This window comes from Camelus ferus, chromosome 14 (genome assembly GCF_009834535.1).
Source record: "Camelus ferus isolate YT-003-E chromosome 14, BCGSAC_Cfer_1.0, whole genome shotgun sequence".
NCBI classification, from domain to species: domain Eukaryota; kingdom Metazoa; phylum Chordata; class Mammalia; order Artiodactyla; family Camelidae; genus Camelus; species Camelus ferus.
The window spans coordinates 3,867,051-3,888,129 of NC_045709.1; the positions used below are offsets into that span (position 1 = coordinate 3,867,051).

The 21,079-nt window shown below is 37.5% G+C and overlaps 1 protein-coding gene across 3 annotated transcripts in view; it reads right to left on the reverse strand.

Moving 5' to 3' along the window:
- The window catches only part of VWA8 (von Willebrand factor A domain containing 8), a 294,919-nt gene that overhangs the window by 84,871 nt on the left and 188,969 nt on the right, over positions 1-21,079 (reverse strand). For all 3 annotated transcript variants that reach the window (XM_032496061.1, XM_032496060.1, XM_032496059.1), the window contains exons 35-37: positions 17,648-17,843; positions 10,070-10,151; positions 6,561-6,765 (exon numbers count right to left, since the gene is read on the reverse strand). In XM_032496061.1, coding sequence (XP_032351952.1) covers positions 6,561-6,765; positions 10,070-10,151; positions 17,648-17,843 — 483 coding nt within the window. The remainder of the gene's footprint in view (positions 1-6,560; positions 6,766-10,069; positions 10,152-17,647; positions 17,844-21,079) is intronic.

Genomic DNA, 21,079 nt, shown 5'->3' on the forward strand with positions numbered 1-21,079 from the left:
AGTTACATTTTGAAAATTGGCAAACATTATAACCTGCTCCCCACCCAGAGAGCTGGTTTATCAGCACACAACTGGGTATTACACTCTTGGGGAGATCTTGCATTTTCATCAGGTACACCTGAAAACCCTATTCAAAATCTAGGTTCCAAATGAATGTCTGTAGCTGCCATTTCTCCAACAGGAACAAGCAAAGGAAAACTTGTTAGAGTCATTGTCCAAGTGTTACCACCGAGGCAAACAGCCAGACCATCTGAATGAAAACCTGTTCTACTGACACATCACTAGGAGATATGGTGGAAAATTATAAAATTGAAAAAAAAAAAAAGCATTGCCTTTCTGGTCCAAAGATTCCCAAAGATATAAATATGAATAACAGTCCTATAAAATGTGTATCATTCTACAACAATGAGCCATTAAATCAGACTGTTAAGTATTTTAAGAGTTACTGACCAAAGCAAAGAGTGAGGTATAAGAGTGGACTGTGCTTCTTAAAAAGAACAAAGAGTTGTAAACCTCCACAGAGGATCTGGAGATAATGTAGACTGTAGAGTGAAAAACTAAACTTACTAACAGAGTATTGATTTGATAATCTAGTGGTTTCCAAAACTGAAAGTTGGCCTTAACCTCTTACCAAGATAATAAAAAATTATTATCTGTTGAACTTGTGGCTAAAGAAAAGGCCAGGCCTAGTTACCAAAGTACAGCAAACTATATTTACTCATATTCCTAAAATAGTGTCTTTAAAACATTAGTGGTGCTTAATATAAACTAGTTATCTTTTCTATGTATTTTTGTCTATGCTTCTCTTTACTTTCAAATATTTACTGTATCTACTGTTTATCAAGCACTATCTTAACTATAAGAATGAGTAAGTTCCAGTCCCACACTGTTTCAAAGATTTTATAAATTTTTAAAGTGTATAGTTAAGAAAGTACTATTCAAAGGCCTCAAAGACATTCTACTAGTAATACATGAAGGATTTAATTTCTGATTAGTTTATTGTAATTAGACAATAACATTTGAAAGCTTTTTGCTACCATAAGAATAGTCACCAGGAAAGATACCCCATGCTCCTGGATGGGAAGAATCAATATAGTTAAAATGGTCACACTGCCCAAGGCAATCTACAGATTTAATGCAATCCCTATCAAATTACCCAGGACATATTTCACAGAACTAGAACAAATCATAATCAAATTTATATGGAACCACAAAAGACCTAGAATTGCCAAAGCATTACTGAAGAAAAAGAAAGAGGCTGGAGGAATAACTCTCCCAGACTTCAGACAACATTACAGAGCTACAGTTATCAAGACAGCATGGTATTGGTACAAAAACAGACATATGTACCAATGGAACAGAATAGAGAGCCCAGAAATGAACCCACCAACTTTTGGTCAACTAATCTTTGACAAAGGAGGCAAGAACATACAGTGGAATAAAGATGGTCTCTTCAGCAAATGGTGTTGGGAAAACTGGACAGCAGCATGTAAAGCAATAAAGCTAGAACACTCTCTTACACCGTACACAAAAATAAACTCAAAAATGGATCAAAGACTTAAACATAAGACAAGATACAATAAACATCCTAGAAGAAAATACAGGCACACATTATCTGACATACTCAAAAATGTTCTCCTAGAACAGTCTACCCAAGCAATAGAAATAAAAGCAAGAATAAACAAATGGGACCTAATGAAACTTACAAGCTTCTGCATAGCAAAGGAAACCATAAATTAAACAAAACGACAACCTACGGAATGGGAGAAAATTTTTGCAAATGAAACCGACAAAGGCTTGATCTCCAGAATATATAAGCAGCTCATACGACTTAATAAGAAACAACCAAAGAACCCAATCCAAAAATGGGCAAAAGACTTAAACAAGCAATTCTCCAAGGAAGAAATACAAATGATCAATAGACACATGAAAAAATGCTCAATATCACTAATTATCAGAGAAATGCAAATCAAAACTACAATGAGGTATCACCTCACACCAGTCAGAATGGCCATCATTCAAAATTCCACAAATGACAAATACTGGAGAGGCTGTGGAGAAAAGGGAACCCTCCTACACTGCTGGTAGGAATGCAGTTTGGTGCAGCCACTGTGGAAAACAGTATGGAGATTCCGCAAAAGACTAGGAATAGACTTACCGTATGATTCAGGAATCCTGCTCCTGGGCCTATATCCAGAAGAAACCCTACTTCAGAATGACACCTGCACCCCAGTGTTCATAGAAGCACTATTTACAATAGCCAAGACATGGAGACAGCCTAAATGTCCATCAGCAGATGACTGGATAAAGAAGATGTGGTATATTTATACAATGGAATATTATTCAGCCATAAAAACTGACAACATAATGCCATTTGCAGCAACATGGATGTTCCTGGAGAATGTCATTCTAAGTGAAGTAAGCCAGAAAGAGAAAGAAAAATACCATATGAGATCACTCACATGTGGAATCTAAAAAAACCAAAAACAACAACAAAAAATACAAAACAGAAACAGACTCATAGACATAGAATACAAACTTGTGGTTGCCAAGGGGGCGGGGGGTGGGAAGGGACAGACTGGGATTTCAAAATGTAGAATAGATAAACAAGATTACACTGTATAGCACAGGGAAATATATACAAGATCTTGTGGTAGCTCACAGCGACAAAAAAATGTGACAATGAATATATGTATGTTCATGTATAACTGAAAAATTGTGCTCTACACTGGAAATTGACACATTGTAAAATGACTATTACTCAATAAAAAAATGTTAAAAAAAAAGAATATGAAAAAGATAAAAAAAATAGTCACCAGGAGTTGTATTCCACTACATACATATGCTGCATCTTCTTTATCCATTCATCTATTAATGTGCACTTAGGATTCTTCCATATCTTGGCAGTTATAAATAATGCTTCCATTAATAGAGGGGTGTATGTATCTTTTTTAATTAATTTTTATTTTGTGGTTGGCTTTATTCCTTTGATAACTATGTACGTTTAAAAAGCTAAAGCTCAAAAAAAAAAGCTAAAGCTCTAAATGTTCTTAGAAACAATGAACAGTACATATATATAAATTAAAAAATACTTGCAGTATATTGTGTATATGTATTTCCATGCAATATATTGTATATGTGTAGTTAAATTGTAACAGTTCTACCTAATAAAACTGAAAAATGAAAAAAAAAAAAAAAGAATAGACACCAGAGGATTTTTAGAGAAGATGATTTGATTGAGGTAAACTGTGGTGTAGCTTTAACAGCCTCTTGGGAGGAATCCAAAGGTAACTAATTAAAAATATGAAAACTGTGTTTATAGAGAATACTATAAAACTGAGTCAGAAAAATTTTGCTTATAATTAACCTGTGCTTCTGAAAATATGGAGTTGAAAAGTAGTAAATATGAATGTGTAATAATGGGCTATAGCTGTTTACTATCAGAAAAACACATGTTCCTATCAAAGTATGTAAAATTAATGAATGCGTTTTATATGCAGCTCAATAAAAACCTTCCTGCAAGCTGGACTCATGAAGGAAAACTGTCAATGAATGCATTAAACGAAAACAAAAATTCAAAGCAACAACAGCGCCAAAGCTAATACCTCTCGAAGGCAGAGATGCAGCAAAATCACACAGGAAGGTGACAGAGCACGTAACTGATGTCGTTTATCTAATTCTTCTTCTCCTGATACCATGCACAGGAAGCAGGGAACGATGGGAGCCCATGAGTGGTGACTGGCGTGGCAGGTTCACTGCTGACCTAAGGGAGCATCTCACGACCAACAGGAATCACCCCAAATGGGCATGGGTAAACCTCCCATACCAGCAGGTCTGAGGCTGCCTCAAACTACTGGGTGTAAACCAGGCCTTTTAATTTCCATAATGTCAAGTAAGTCCATTTGGCCACTAGATGGAGATCAGGTTACTCTGCCAGTGACAGGGAAGCTGCTAGCCGTCAGCAAGCGATAAATGTGGTGCTAAGAACCTATTCTCTTTTCTCCATACTTCTATGGAAAGTATTTTCTCCCAAATCAGGAGCAGACCTATGTTGAATAAAGGGTCCACAAACAAGGAACAGGTTAAAGGATCGACTAGCTGTGTGGCTGCAAAAGACACACTTTTACTTGTTATTACCATTGTCCCTGGAATGATTCATATTTAGATTTGGTTGTGCAAACTACTTGTAAATAACAACATGAGCTGGCCTAAATAAAAGCAATTAAATATGCTGTCTCATTATCTGCCAAGCAGTGAGAAGGAAGAGGAGAGATGTGACCAAAAATGAACACAATGGCAGATTATTTGGACAATGAATTCTGTCTGTTTAGACATAAAGATGTATGTTCATAACTCGGTTTGAGTATGTTTATATAAGTATATATTTTCAATATCAACAAAGTGGATCAAGGAACATCAGAGATGGAAAGAGAATGTTAGATAACATCTATTCTAATTTTCCGAATGGAACTATCACTCAAATCTGAATTATGTGACTTTATTACTGAATAAGTCTTATTTCTATTATTGCTGAACTCTGAACTGGAGACATAAAATTATACACTTCCCAGGAGGTGTTTGGTTTGAGAAGGATCAGATATCGCCCTACATACTATAGCTAAACATTCTGATTATTTTTGAGATGTAAGATACTATATACCTGCTCATTTCTAACTTAAGAACTATATATGTTCACTCAACAATACTTACTCAGTTACATAAAAACAAATGAAAAATTGAGACAGTTAAAAGAAGAACTCCATTTGTTACCAAAAAGCTTCAATTTCATATACATGAGTATGAGCATTAAAAAAGCATGTTAATTGCCTACTGTGTGCCAATCACCACGCTAAAGAGCTGGGACTACAAAGATGCACAACAGATTCAGAGACGTCACTGGACAGAGAAGAGCTACATGGTTAAAACACACAGAAAGGTTAATTTTTGTAGCAGCAAAGACCAGTTATCAAAATCATGAGTAGCATTCTTTTTAAAAGTTCTATTGTGAAAGATAATTTAGGTCGCGAATCTTGCCCGTAGGGAAAACATGACCTTTGATCTCTAGAACACAGGAGACACTGAAATAACATATAAGAAATCCAAATACAACAGTATTTACTATTAGGCATCAATTACTGTAATGAAAAAGGAGCTTAATTCAAAGGGAGATGAAGGTAATCTTTAGAATAATAAAAGAAGCAGAACCATAGTTACTTAATTTTCTAATTAATGTTACGGATAACGACCAACGTTCAGTCTGCTGCTGTGACAGAGCCACTGCACTTAATGACATGGTTATTTTAGAGTAATGCGTTCATTTTAGCTTAATTAAATTAATATATTCATACCCTTTCAAAAGGATTTGAGGTTGCTGCCCTATACTGGTTCATAATTTTCAAAAAGTTCTGATAAGCTAGAAATATGTATTATTCATTCACAAATACATACATATATTTCTCACTTCTTTAAGGAAAATCACAAAAATAGCTGAATAAAATAGTAATTACTAATCAGAAATCAATAGATTAGTTTGTGGAAATTTCTTATCTTGTTAACTGGTTCTTTGCACAGCAACACAGTTGGCAGGAACCTACCTTTCTCTCTGCTGGATAAAAATGAAATGTAAACAGAGAAGTTTTCTCCTGAAGGTTAAAATGAATAAAAACTTTTTCTTCTGAAGAATAAAATAAATTACAAATAAAATAAATCCTTTTATAATACAGTTTAGTATTTTTTGTTTGTTTGTTTTGTTTTTTCGGGGGGGGGGTAATTAGATTTATTCATTTATTTAAAAATTTTTTTTAATAGAGGTACTGGGGATTGAACCCAGGACCTCGTGCATGCTGAACACATGCTCTACCACTGAGCTGTACCCTCCCCTCCACGGTTTAGTATTTATGTGTACACAGCCTTCCTTACTGCTCACATTAGTTCCAGACAGTAACTAGATAAGGTGGTGACTGAGTCATTTCTGAAGTTGAGTTTATTTCCATTTTGGTGACCTGTTCCCATCTTTCTTTCTAGTGCAGGGTTGGGTCTGCTTATTAGGACTGCTAAACTCCCCTTACCTGGCAATAAGGGAGTTGGTAAAAGATAAAAACCACACACACACATCTCTGTTGGATGCATAATTCTGCTTATCTTCTCTAGTCTAAAAGTTTTGGCCTTATAATAATACGCTGAATTTTAGATGCTCAGTATTTCTGTTTCCTTGGTAGCACGTGGCGATGCTGAAGACAGTGATACAAGTGAGAACAGATGCAAAGGTGGTACTGCAAACTGATTAAAGCTTAAGGCTAAAAAAATCAAAGTTGATGCTTGTATCTGCATGTTGTGAGGTGAGGAACCTATATATTTAAGCACTGACAGGCACAAAAGCACATTTTTACTATCCAGAAGGAAACATTTGTCTTTTTCTGAGTCCAAAAATTATTTTAGCTTTTTAAGCAATGACATTTGAGACACTGGGTGGGGCCAGAACTTTTCACGACTGCGGCATTTGGAACTAAATTTGTAACTGAATGTGTACCTTTAAGAGGTAAGGTCGAGTCAAGTGTTACCTGTATATGTCTGTCACCTTCTTGTCCAATCATGTTCCTCCATTCCATGAGTGACCGCTGCAGATGTTCAAGTCCAGTCTCCCAAAGCCTGACGCGACCTCCCATATCAACAGTAACAACGCCACCTTTGCCCCACTCAGCCAGCAGCACATCTGTGTCCGAAATAGTAGACAGCCACGTGGTATATGGCGAGAGAGATTCTGATCTGTAAAGGAAACCACAGTGTTCAGCCACCTGGAAGTCCAGGTAATGGAGCTTGCTGAACATGATATGTTCATTACACTTGCTATAAAGAATTCTCATAGTAAGCACATTAAAGGATACGATACCAACAGATTTATCTGTAAGGAAAAAATATACAATTATTTACTGGTTATTTATATATTCCTGTATTTGTGGACCCCCCAGATGACATTAGTATTCATGGTCAGGAAGAAAGGAACTCTAAACCAACCCACAACCTGCACACCTGCAGGACTCACTCCTTAGGGGTCAGTGCTGAAAGTGGTGTCTTGTTTATGTGTTTTAGCCACATTTACATTTGATATTTTGCCTTTTTTAACTTGGAAAGTTATATGGATTTATAAGAAGGAATTTATATATTTCTTATTTATATATTTCATACATATTCATATTTCTGATATAGACAGTCACTTCTAGGAATGCAATTTTTACCTATAAGAGAGACCTGCATTCTTCCTCTATCTGAGTATAGCTCTCACTATACAAAAGAAACAGAGTTAGAATTATAAATTTTAATTACCAGCATTGGCTCTCTATAAATACAGCTGATATTTTTCGTATGAAATACATGGTCTAAAGGGATGGTTTCATTGGATAATAAAAACATAATAAACTGTCTGTAGATTTATGAAAACCACAAAACTACTACACATATTAGGCAAATTCTTATAATATACTAAAGAATAAATCAAGACTACTTTAACATTTTTTGCAGTCTCCCTTAGTAGATACGAAACAGAGTGACAAAGTCAGCTACTCTGGGACACAGCGGTCTTAGAAAATGTTTATATAAAGAGGACAATAACAGCAGGATGGGACCAAGTGTTCCAGAACTGCTTTGCAGTACTAGAAGGACTCAAAGGATATAACACTGGGCATAATACAGGATTCATCTCTTGGCGTTCTCTCAAAAAATGTTTGCCTTAGGAAAAGAATTAGTGGGCACAGATGATGACGTAAAAGGCTATTCAAGAATAATGAAACTTATCCACCTAAAACTCTGATGCTTGAAATTCTGCCACAAGCACTCAGGGTGTCTGATTCTATTGAGCACAGTACCTACTGGTTGCATATTTAATTTTCCACCAAGAAACTTTAAATTTATAAGGACAATTTCTTTAATATATTAACAAAATGCTGAACAATCACATATTTACTACAAATTTGCACACCAGGTCTAGAATCTCTTCTTCACCCTTTTTTTTTTTAATAAAAAAGCACATCCCCCTACACAAAATAACAAAGTCTTTAAGGAACACAAAGAATTATAGCAGAGTGAAGCCCAGATTTATATACAGCCACACATCAGAGCTAAGTAGTGTCATTTTACAAACGGAAATAATACAAACATTTGAGGAATAATGCTCAAATTTTACTGAGGGCGACAGAGACGTATTCATTTTGGCCCTGTGGTTACATATAGTTTTCCTGTATTTTCTGTTATTTGAGGTTAGCCATCAAATGGAAAATTCCTGCTATCTAGCAGATTGCTAAATTTAAGCAACGAGCAACAAAACTGAAATCCAGATGGGTTGTTCCCTTGGATTACACAGATGCCAAAAATGGCGATAGTTAATCTCAAGAGAAACTCAGGATATACTGACAAAGAACAGGCTCTAAACACGTGGCACTGGAAATCTGACAAGTCCAAATTGAGATGTTCCGTAAATGCAAAATGCATACTGGGATTCAAAGATTCAGAGGAATAAAGAAATGCAAAATACCATTAATTTTTTTATATCGAATACATGTCAAAATAGTAATACTTTAAATATAATGGGTTAAAAAAGTATTATTAAAAGTATTTTCTTTTCTTATATTTTTTTACTTTTTAAACGTGGCTACTAAGAAAACAAAGTCACGTGTACAGGTCACGTTCTATTCCTATTGGACAGCACAGCACCAAGTGAAGGAAGTGCGCTGACCAGCTGGCTCTGACGATATACAGCTGCTCTTCCAGACTTATTTCCAGGGCAGGTATAACATGGTTCACACAGGAAGTTAAAAGGGAAAAACACTGAAATCAAAAGCTAGGGCCAATGGGGAGAAATTAAGAGAAATATTGAAAAAAATCATCATGCTCTAGAAATTAAAAAAAAAAGTTGTTCTTTGCTTTTGTTACATGAACCAATAGTATATTTTAATGAGCATACAATTAACGTAGAATAAAAAATTTCCACAAATGACGAAAATCCATTTTTCATTAAACTGACATATTAAAGATGTTCCCAGAAGACACACTTGTATATGTTGGAACAAGTACATCTATTTCTTTGAATAATGCTTTTGTTATTCATGTTTCTTGAACCTGACGAAAGGGTCCTAAGAAATGAAACTGGGTTTCTGGGTAATTTTGTACTGTTCATGCTGAGTGATTTTCTTCTGGGGTTGGAGTGGGTCAACAGGAGGTCTGGTGATGTCTGGGTGACTGACAAGTTCCAGGGTCCCTGGCTTTCCTCTGACACTGGAAGGTTCTCCAGGCTTCCTGCCCTTGATTTCAGGTGAGGCTTTCACCACTGTGTCATGATGGCTCAGTCGCCTGGGAGGAAGTTTACATGAGGAGGGGATGTGACATCAATATAGACAAAAGCTGGTGTGCACTTAGGTTGAGAGAGGGAAATCAGGCATGGATGCATCCAGAAAGGGATGCACTACAGGTGAGGACTCCTGTGTTTCTCAAGGAAGAGATGGAGCATCACTGTTTCTCCTTTCATATCCTTAGTCCAGCTGGTTTGAATTCTTTGCTTCCACCACTGGACAATAATAAAAGCAGCCAATGACAATGAGTTTCATTCCAAATCTCTGGAATCCTTTGGCTAGTGTATGGTCTTCACAACTGCAGATGCACAGTGACATCTTTAAAAACACTATTAAACAAATGCTATTTAAATTTCTTTGACAGTTGGAATACATTTACCTCGGAAAACTAATATCTGAAGTTCATAAATAGAAAAATTTTTTCGCAGTACTAAAAATGCTGTTTCCAAAAAATTTATCATTAGGACAGATCCAAAAAGAGAAATGAAGGCTTGAAGGCTGTTAGACTTATACCCATGTAACATTTGAACATTTTTCCAAAATGAAAATAAAAATGGCAGTAAAAAATGCAGAACAGCAAGATATAAACCAACTGTAACTTAAAAAAAAAAAAAGAGCTTGCTATTTAAGGAAGCAAAAAAAGCACACATTTATTCAAGGTACTTGGTAAGAATTCACTCATTTTTTATCTGACATACAAGCTAAGAACAAAGGTGAAAATGGATTACCCAGGAATAGGGACATATCGGAGTTTCTTTGATTGGAGATCAGTGACTTCTATATAGCCAGCTGTTTGTGGAGGGGTAACATCTGCAAACAAGTCAAGACATGAACTGAGTGTTAAATTACTGCATGATACAAAAACAGGACACAAAGAAAGCATGAATGCTGCTAAAAGTGGAATGAAATTATCAGTAGCCTAGAGCAGAACCCTGAGACCCACGTGACAAGGTCCTGGGCCGGCCAAGTCCAGCTTCAAGGCTAGACTCTCACAGTTATGTTTTTGTTAGGGGAAATACAGAGACTGTCAAATGGATGCCTGCTTGTCTGTGATTCTTCGCTGTCCGAAAATTACCCCAGTTCTTTTCACTTTCTTTGATGGAGTCCCAGGATGGGTCAACGGTTTAGCACTTATCGTTTATCTGAAGACAGTTCATCATTTGAATTCTGTTTTTCCATCCGAGGAAGTCACAATGATGATGGTATAACATCATGGAATCAGCACCCACTTTGAAATCAGACTGGCCTGGTAGAAAATCCTGGCTCTGACATTCCCTAATTGAGTTTTATGCTGGTCAGGTTAGTTATCTCTTGAGACCTGCCTTCATCATTTCTGAAATGGGGATAACTCAGACACTCAGCATCTGAGTATCATCAACATTATTCACCCCCAATCAGCAGTTGCTCAATCCACAGTGGCTGTGACTATCAGCCCTGCAGACAGGAGAAGGTGAGGTGAGGATCAGGCAGTGGGGTGAGGACTGTGGGTCTTGGAGAATATGAAAAGGTGGGGAAGGGGAGGGTGATGACGTATGTGGGCCAGAGTCCCCAACCCCAATTCTAGAGTCGTTTCCCAGCAAATACCAGGGGTCTACTAACTTTTTTCCCAAAGCCCTGAGTGCCACCATCCCCCTTATCCTCACCAGCTGCCACCACTGCATCAAGACCTCTGCTTTAGTCTATATATAGTGTCTGTAACACTGACAGCAACAAGGACCTAGGATTCCTATTTGAGAGATGAGGACGCTGAGACTCACAGAAGTCAGAGAATGATGGGACTTACTGAGAGAGTCATAGAGATGGCTTTCAACACCAGGCCTTTCTCTCTTCTGACTTTGAAATCTCTGCTCTGTCCACAAATCTACGTGGCCCCTACCTGAGCTGACCATAGGGCAACAATTTTAAAAACAGCCTTATTTTTACAAAATCTTGGTCACTACTGTCTCTTTAAAAAAAAATCACCCCTACAAAGAACTCATACGCTTAAAGATTTTTGTCTGTTGTCTCTTGTTATCATTTCTTTTTTTTAATTAAAAAACTTCTTTATTGAAGTACAGGCAGTTACAATGTGTCAGTTTCTGGTGTACAGCACAATGTCCCACTCTGATTAGGATGAGACGTCCAGAATGCTCACACTGAATTTACCCAATGTAGTTTACAAAAAATAAGAAAATCAGCATTTCATTTTGTATTTGCAGCCGAAGGCTTCTGAGTAGGCCGTCTGACAACCTCACTTTAACTCTTATTTATTCAACAAATGTGGTTGAGCTTACTCTGCACCAGACACAATACGAAGCACTGGGGACTGAGACGAAAGAGACATGTGTGGTTCCTGCCCACAGTGTACAGAGGAAGGTTCCCCTCAACTCTTTTTTTAATCGTTGTGAGCCGTTAGGGTCTTGGAAAGGATTCCAGGGTGGGAATCAGAGCCCTGGGGCCAGATATGAGCTGCAGAGCTAGGCAAGGCGTAGTCTCAGAGGCAAAGTGATCAGGAGGAAGGGAAGGTAACACCAGGGCCAGCAGAGGGTAAGGAAAGAGAGTCACTGTGGTCATCTGACCACCCAGCCGAATCAGTTGCCCCCAGATGGCCAACTGTATAAAGCCAACATGCCTATCATAAGTCACGCACCTCCTGCACTGGAAGTGCTGCCTGGGATGGACGGTCGGTCTTGGACAACGTTTTGTACCATGTATCATTTTGACAGTTCCTGCTGCTAGGACTTAACTAAGCAGTGGGCTGAATCATTTATAGACCCCGGGTTCTTTGCCAAAAATGACCAGTTACTGAAGCGGTTGGGGTGACTTGAACTGCCTAGCTAACCAAGTTTCATGTGGCTTGCCGTTTACACGCACTCTCTTTTTCGCAAGTCGTAGTATTAAGCTGAGCTACTGCCATCAGTGCTTTCAGACTGCCTGGGAGAGCCAAGTAAGCCAACTTATTTTGAAGTAGCTTTTTTCGACAGCTCTCTTTTCTTTCACTGTGCAAATTAATTCCACGGCAATAAAGAGGATGAGAACATGCAATAATGGCTGTGTCTATTTCAGAAGAAAGCAAGAATTTTACTCCTCATGTTAAAAAATGTTTTCACGTATCAGAAAAGGCAATTTGTGGCTATAAAACACTTTATAAGAGTGGTGGTTATGGTAAGGGCTTGAAAAATAATCAGAATTGATGTTTACTGATTTGAAGATGAAGTCAGCTCAGAATACATGATTGAATTAAGGAAATGAAAACGTGGCCAGATTTCCCTTCAAACTTAGCCAAATCCTTGTCTATTCATTTTAAATGTTTCGACGCTGTAGAGAGGATGGAGGCTCAGGAAATTTCCATTACATTTATAATCCAGGTGGATTTTGAAGATAAGTATAAATTATATTTAGGGATTAGTTCACTAACGATTAAAGAGAAGTCATTGCCTCAGTGTTTAGCACACAGTTCCCGTGAAGAGTGGGGACAGCTTGGATGCACGGTGCCAAAGTTAGGAGGAGGTATAAAAACTGTCAGTCAAAATAACTACGAGCAATTTCAGAGGGAAGGGGAAGTTATACATAAAAAATTCACTCCTTCAAGCAATGTAATTTGATGTACATCTGCTAACTACTAAGGCTTCATGCACTCCTGCATTCACAGATTAAAAGAGCGATGTGTGCCCTGCAATCATGCTGATACTAAATCTTTGAATTTACTCACAGTTCAAAAAACAGTGTACAGCTTTCAAGCAAGAGTCATTATTTTGTGATTAAAGAGCTGAGGGCTGTGATTAAAAAAAAAAAAAAGCTAACATTTAACTAGAAGAAAAATGATTGGAAGAAAAGTGCAAATCTCTCCCCACCTGCATTAACCACAAGTTATACCATCTTGGTAAAAGCCACCAGGAGGGCAGCCTTTACGGCCTCTATAGATTTCTTTAATAAAAGGCTGATATGCATTGGTTCCCGACCAATCAGATGGTTGGATTCTATTTACTGCAAAAAATTAACTTAGTTTGAATTTTCATCAAAGATCTACATGCACACAGATTCAAGAGTCAAACAGGCAGAAAGAAAAAACTGTGCTGACTTCACTCCTCTCAGCCCTCATTTCCTGCTCCCAGAGACACTTTCAACTTTTCAAAGCTGTTTCTTTGTTATTCACCTTCATCTTTATGGTGCTGTCTTGATGTTTTCGTTTTTGGCATTATTTATTGACTTCCCACCATGTCAGATGAGAGTTTAACTCTTTTTCATATACCCTTCCTCCTGCTCAACACCTCATTTTCCCATCCCCTAATATACTTATATGATAATTTTTGGTTAGATTAACATCCGGTACTTATATTAGTATGATTATACAAAAGCTACTTACAGCTAAGCTATGTCTTATAATAATATTATTGCTTTTTCTTTTCATGGAGTGAATAATCACGTTTTGTTGTTGGTTTCGTTTTTCATGTACTGAGCACAAATTCAGCTTCCAGGTATTTCCTATTGTCGACATTTCTAAATATGTTCAAATATATTGTTTTTATCCATTTGACTTTCTTCGAGGAATCTCTCCTGGAACTTTCTCACCTTTTCTAGCAGAAACTGGTCGACCCCTAGGTCTGTGCACAGCTAGCATCCTGAGATCTCCCTTCACCATTCTCTTAGGTTTTTTTTTTTTTTTAATACAGTCCCACTTAAAAAAAATCTTCCTATGTGTCAGACACTATCAGGCACTTTATATACATTTGGAATCTTTAAGGAACACTACTTAAACAAATGCAGGGACATAAAACTCCCAGCAACCAAGAGAAAAATGGCAAAAGGTATAAACAGGCAATTTTCAGAAGAATCAATCACAGCACATAAAAAGATGCTCAAACTTACTAGAAATCAGGAAAATGCTCAATGAAAGGTCTGACCCCTACAAGAGAAGATGAGGATGGAGAGCATCCTTAGCTTTTCTGTTGCTGGAACAACTTTGGGTAACAACTTGGTAATTTCACTCTCAGATACATACCCTACAGACTCTTCACATATGTGCAAGGAGACAGGTACAAGAATACTTGTAACAGCAAAAAAAAAAAAAAAAAAGAAAAAAACCTGGGAAGAACCTAAAGGTGTATCAACAAAGAAGAGATGAATAAACTGTCTTGTGTACAGCAGAGAAAATAAACGAGGTCGAGCTGTCAGTGTGCACAGTGCTGGAGAGTCTCCCCCTGACCAATGAAGGAGAGCAGGTTGTCACCACAAATGGGCCACTCTCCCAAATGAGGGTTATTTTGAGCTACTTTTGGGGGCAATAAAAAAAGTCCAGCAGATTCAGGAAAAGCTCTTTACCTCCCCCTCAATGGCCTAAAGGTACGCTGGAAAGAAGAACTGTACCAGGGAGAGAGCTGTTTCCAGAGACACCTTTTTAACTAAGAAACTTACTCACATAAAAGGGCACTTTCATTTTCTAAGCATCTCCTCTGCCTTCCTGTGAATGGCATTCCTCCCCTTTGTACCCCCATACCCCATGCCTTTCCATAGCTCAGGAGGTTACATAAGCTGCCTTTTGAGTCTTCCTATCTTTAGGGAATTTCCATTCACATGTAGTTTCTTCCCCTGTTAATCTGTCTTATATCAATTTAATTATTAGATCAACCAAAAAACCTAGAAGGGAAGAAGGGAACAATTTTCTACCCCTACCCCTAACTCTAGTCAGGTTCTTCTGAACCCTCCTTCCAATGAGGCCCTGACTTGGGGCTTCCATGTTCTCTGCGTTGTCCAGTTTTAGCAAGAATAATGCTCAGTTAGCTTAACCAGAATCCTTCGGCCTCAATACCTGATGGGGTTCCTGATCCTCTACCATCTCCCGGGTAATATCTGATCACCCTGGCCTGCCTTCAGCAAGAATCCTGTTAGTCAAAATCCTCCCTGACCCCTGATTTCCTCTTAGTAATTTTCCATCCACTGTTCCTCACCAAAAAAACTGGAGGATCTATACCACCTGACTTAAAGACAAACTCTGAAGTAGCAATCAAGAGAGTGTCATATTAGTGAAGGGATAGACACATAGATCAATGGGACACAACAGAAAATCCAGAAACAGGTCCACATATGGTCAGTTGATTTTCCACAGAGGTCCAAAGGCAATTTAATGGAAAAAGGACAGTCTTTTCAGCAAATGGCGCTGGAACAATGGACGATCCCCATGCAAAACAGTGAGTCTCAAAACACACCCTGAATCATATAAAAAAAATTAACTCAAAGTGGAGTATAAATCTAAATGTAAAATCTAGAAACATGACATTTCTAGAAGAAAACATAGGACATTTGGCCCTTCACCAAAATGGGAGAAATGTTTGGAAAGCATGTATCTGATACTGGACTTGTATATAGAACATATAAAGAACACTCAAAAGTCATTAAAAGGAAAGCAAATAACCCAATTCAAAAAGTGGGCAGAAGATCTGAGGACATATATCACTAATGAAGACATACACGAAAAGATGTTCCCAGCATTAGCACTAGGGAAATGCAAGTTAAAATAATAACGAGATATCACTACCAACCTATTAGAATGGTGAAAAACTGATAATACCAAGTACTGGAAAGATGGCAGAGCAACTGGAACTTTCACCCACTGCTGACAGGAATGCAAAATGGGGTTGCCGCTTTGGAAAACAGCTGGGCTGTCTTATCACATGATGTAAAAATGTCATTTCTAGGAATTTACCCAAGTGAAGCAAAAACTTAAGTTTGCTTAAAAATCTGTGCACAAATGTTCATAGAAGTCTTAATAATTATTGCCTCAAACTGGAAACTACCCAAATATCTATCACCTTGCGAATGGATAAACAAACTGTGGTATATCCACACAATAAACTACTACATAGCAATAAAAAAGGAACAAACAACTGGTACACACAACATAAATGATTCTCAGATATATTATATTAAGTGAAAGAAGCCAGACTCAAAAGACCACATACTGTTTGATTCTATTCATGTGAAGTTCTGGAAAAGGTAAATCCATAAGGACAGAAACCAGATCAGTGGGGTTTGGAAGTAGGCAGGGGGCTTGATGGCAGAGCGGCATGGGGGAGGTTTTTGTGGGGAGATGGACCTGTTCTCTATCAGTTATAGTGATGGTTACATTTATTTGTCAAACTCACACCACTATACAAACAAGGTGAATTTTACTGTATGTAAACTGGACCTTAATAAGAACAAATGAGAACAATAAAATACTTGAAAAACATCACTCTGTCTGATGTGTGGGGAAAGACTTGGAAGGTGGAACTCTGTCAGGAGGCTACTGCAATATTCTAGTTCAAGATGGTGGTGATTTGGATGCTGGCAACAGAACTGTAGACAAGTGGGTGGATACAGGGTACCATAGTAAGGATGCATCAAAAGGACTTGGTGATTGATGATGGCTTAGATGTGGAGGAGGAGGGAGAAGAAATATGGGGAATGACCCCCAGGTCATTCTGGGTGGACGACAGCACACTGAATTCTGGTATAGAATTTCTTATAATTCCTGGAGTGCTCTGTCAGGTCTCTGTACCTTTCACCCGGGGTCCTCTCTTCCTGGAACAATTCCTTCATTTGATTCACTCCCACTCACCCTTCAAGAGTCAGCTCATAATCACCAGTCTGGGTTGTAAGCTTCTTTGTGTTAACATATCACCTTGTGAACACCCCTATCACAGCTCTGTACTGTAACTGTCAGTGCATGCACCCGATTCTTCCACCATAGAACATATTTTAAGGAAATGGTGATTTATTTGAAAGGAACTAACTCTAACATTATCATATAACCAGGACTTTTAAAACCCAGTAATTGATCATTATAATACATTTAGTATTATATTTATGAAGTCTATACTAATATAATGAATGTAAACACAGGACAATATATTACTACCACTATGAGGCAGTGGCTTAATGATGCAAAATTTTCATAATTATCCTTTATAGTGAAAGCCAGTGTGGTTCAGTAAGAAGAGCTGTAGCCTTGGACTGAAAGACTTTGGTGCAAATCTGGGATCTGCTGGCCACCGGTGGGGTGACCCTCTCCCCAGCAAGTTATTTTACCTCTCTGCGACAGTTTCCCTTCATATAAATTAGAGACTGCAATGCAACCAAAGATGACTTCTAACAGCAACTGCTACAATCACATACTGTGAGAAGTTTAGTGAAAACTTTCTGAGCACACATAGGTCTTTTAGCTACTATAGTCTGTTAGAATTATTCATATTTATAAATACAGTGTAATAACGATAAGTTAAATATCCCTACCATAGGCAAACTATCTCTGACTACCTTGATAAACTAGGAATTGGTAAGTTTCTTACCTTTTGGGTAGATATCTTTTAGAGGGACTTCTCCTGGGGGCAAAATTCTGACTATCTGATTAGTATCCAAAAGAGTCACACAATTGCTCTGTTTTGGAGTTCCACTTTTCTTCCTTCCTCCATAGAATGTTGTATCAGTGACCCTTGATTTATGCAAAGATGATGGCCTTTGCCAAGAATAAACTTCACTAGGTGACTAAAATAAAAAGAGAGAGGGAGAGATTAAAGTAAACTACATTCACAACTTTCAAAATGCAGCCCTTTAAGCAGATGCTAGTGATAAACTTAGACTTCAGCAACATAAGAAAGTCAAATTATTCCTAAAACTTTTTGAATTTGGCACAGAAGATAGCTGCTTCATCGATAATCACAATTTTCAGACAAGTGTGAAATACAAAACATGTTTTCTGTCTTGAAATGAATTATATCTAAACAGAGGGAATATAACAATATAGTTAATTTAAAAATAAAACAAACACCTAGTACACCCGCTGTCTGGCATAAGGAATAGTACATGACCAGTATTTCTGAAGCCTCTGGAGGGCCCCTTCCCAATCACCTCTCTTTCATCCTCCCTAAACGTTACCTCTTTTGGAATTTTGTGTTATTTTTTTCTCTTGCTTTACTTTAAATTTTTACCATATATGTATTTACCCTTCTCTACTCCAAGATCATATTCTCCCATGCATTCGCTAAACATTTCGAAGTTTCATGTTTCACATTTAATGCCTTAACCCATCAGGAATTTATGTTCGTGAGTGGTAGGGAGGCAGGGATCCTTTTTGAACGTGGATAGTTAATTGTCCAAATACCATTAACCTCTGCCCACCGATCAGCACTGCTATCATAAATCAGTTCCATGTGTGCATGCATCTGTTTCTGGGCATTTTGTTCTGTTCTACTGTATATTTTTCTACCTACAGGCCAACACCACATGGTCTTAGTTAATAAAGTTTCATAAAAGCCTTGAAATTTAGTAGGGCACGTACTGCTTTTTATTCTTGGTTCTTCTTCAGGAATGTCTTGGTTACTGTCTGCCCTTGCTCTTCCATAAACGTGTATGACAGTTGCATTTGCACTGCATCCTTGTCAGCACTTGGTATTGTCGGTATTTAATTTTTTTTAATTTCAGCCATTCTAATAAGTATTAGTAGCATCTCATCAAGGCTTTAATCTGCACTTCCCTAATGACTAATGATGTTGAACATCTTTTCATTACCATCTATATATCCTCTTTGGTAAAGTGTCCATTCAAGGCTTTTGCTCATTTTTTTCACATTTACCTCCCATTTGATTTCTATGTCTACTCAAATATATTGAAAACCTGTGAGTTCACCCAAATACATCCAATTCTGATCCAACAACTACAGGGCTCATTCTAGTTTCCTTTCCTTCTGTATCTGTAACTCCCTTCTTTAACAGTGAGAAACCTAGACTTCATTATCCTTAACATATTTACTTTTTCGCTCGGTTCCACTGTAGGTGACTCATCTCCCATCTCCACCACTAACTCTCTCTTCCAGCCAAATGCCCTCCTCGCTCTGCTTGGTCCTGATAGCCCACACTGAGCTACGTTCATGCACTGACGAACTCTTCACATTACTTGGGTTTCCACATCCCACATCAGGCTGCCCCGTCATGGAGATGCCATCTTCATCCCGGCTGGACTTGAGTCCTGTCACCGGTGGTTACCCTCTCCCCAATCACAGATACCTTTCTCATTTGCTCAGGCTCTGACCTTTGACATCTCACACTGGGCCACTGTTGGCCCATATTTTATATTGGATTATTTATCTTCTTACTCTTGAGTTTTAAGAAATCTTTATATATTCTGGATACAAGTCCTTTGTTGGAAATGTGATTTGCCAATGTTTTCTCCCAGCCTACAGACTGTCTTTTCATGCTCTTAACAGTGTCCTTTTACAGAGAGGACGTTTTAAATTTTGATGAAATTCAATTTATCAAAAAAATTTTAATGAATCATGTCTAAGATGCTCAGTACAATGTTTAATAGAAGTGGTGATTGTGGCTATCCTTGTCTTACTCCTGATATGAAAAGGAATGCTTTTAACGTTTCACTGCTGAGGATGTTACTTGCTGTAGGTTTTCGTAGCCATTTAGTAGTAGGTTAAGAAAGTTATAATATGTTTATAATAGTTTAGGTGTCTCTGATAATGCTATAAAAAGTTAATAAGAGGCGACTTATCCATTTGTTGATGGTTTTAGGAAGAATCAAAAGAAATTCACAGAAAGGCAGAAAGGCACTGTGGTACAGTAGAAGGGATAAGGGTTTGAGGGTCAATCACCCTTGAGCTCAGACCCCAGCTCCCTTACTCATTATCTTTGTGGCCTAGGCAATATACTCTCTCTGCATCTATAAAACCCTGTGAAATTGTTGTAAAAATTAATTATCATGTATGAAAGAGTTTAGAATAGTGCCGTGCCTGACTTCTGTGTTAGGGTCTAAAAAAATATGACTACTATCATAAAATGCTGAAAGGCTGTCTGAGTCTAATCCTTCATTGAACAAAAATTCACTGAACATCTTCTATATGGTGGGTACTAAATACAGGGGACAGAGCTTTTAATTTAACAAGGTCCCTAATCCTACAGTCTATAAAGGGTTTCTATAGGGTCAGTACAAACAGAATCTTATACTTAGCTTTCTCACCCTTTTTCTTTTTAAATTGAAGTACATTTGATTTAAAATGTTGGGTTAGTTTCTGGTGTACAGCATAGTGACTCAGTTATATATATATATTCTTTTTCATATTCTTTTTCATTATAGGTTATGACAAGTGGTTGAGCATAGTTCCCTGTGCTATATAGCAGGATCTTGTTGTTTATCTAATCTGTATATAGTAGTTTGTATAGTTTCTTACCTTTTTATGCTAACATTATATTTCTATACTAATTTCTTCAATCAAAACATGAATTTTGAGAATAGTTCTCCCTCCAGAAAAGTAGCTGAAGTATTTTTTCTACTGTTAGCAGCAAGCATTGTAGAAAGCATATTAAACACAACTCTTTCATCAAGGCTATGGCAGAAGCTGTATTCCAATAACATGTTTCATTTTCAGTTATATAATACTGTAGCAAATGCTTTTTACTTGATAATTAGGAAGACACATGGCAAAGTCCTAAGCCACATATTATCCTCTGGGTTTTGGATTTCAAAAGTCTTATACCCTGAAGTACTCATCATTCATTAACTACATTAAAATTTTGAAGTATGTGAGATTGGTGTACTACTAAGCAGAGCCAATATTTTTATCTTTAAATGATTCTATCATCCCAGCTAAAAGCTACAAAGGAAATTATGAAAATTAAATGTTTAATCAGAACACACGGAGCTATATCTGAGGTTATTAGATGGCAACTTGGACTGAAATAACCTTTGTATTTCATTTTCTCACATTTCCATCAGGGGAA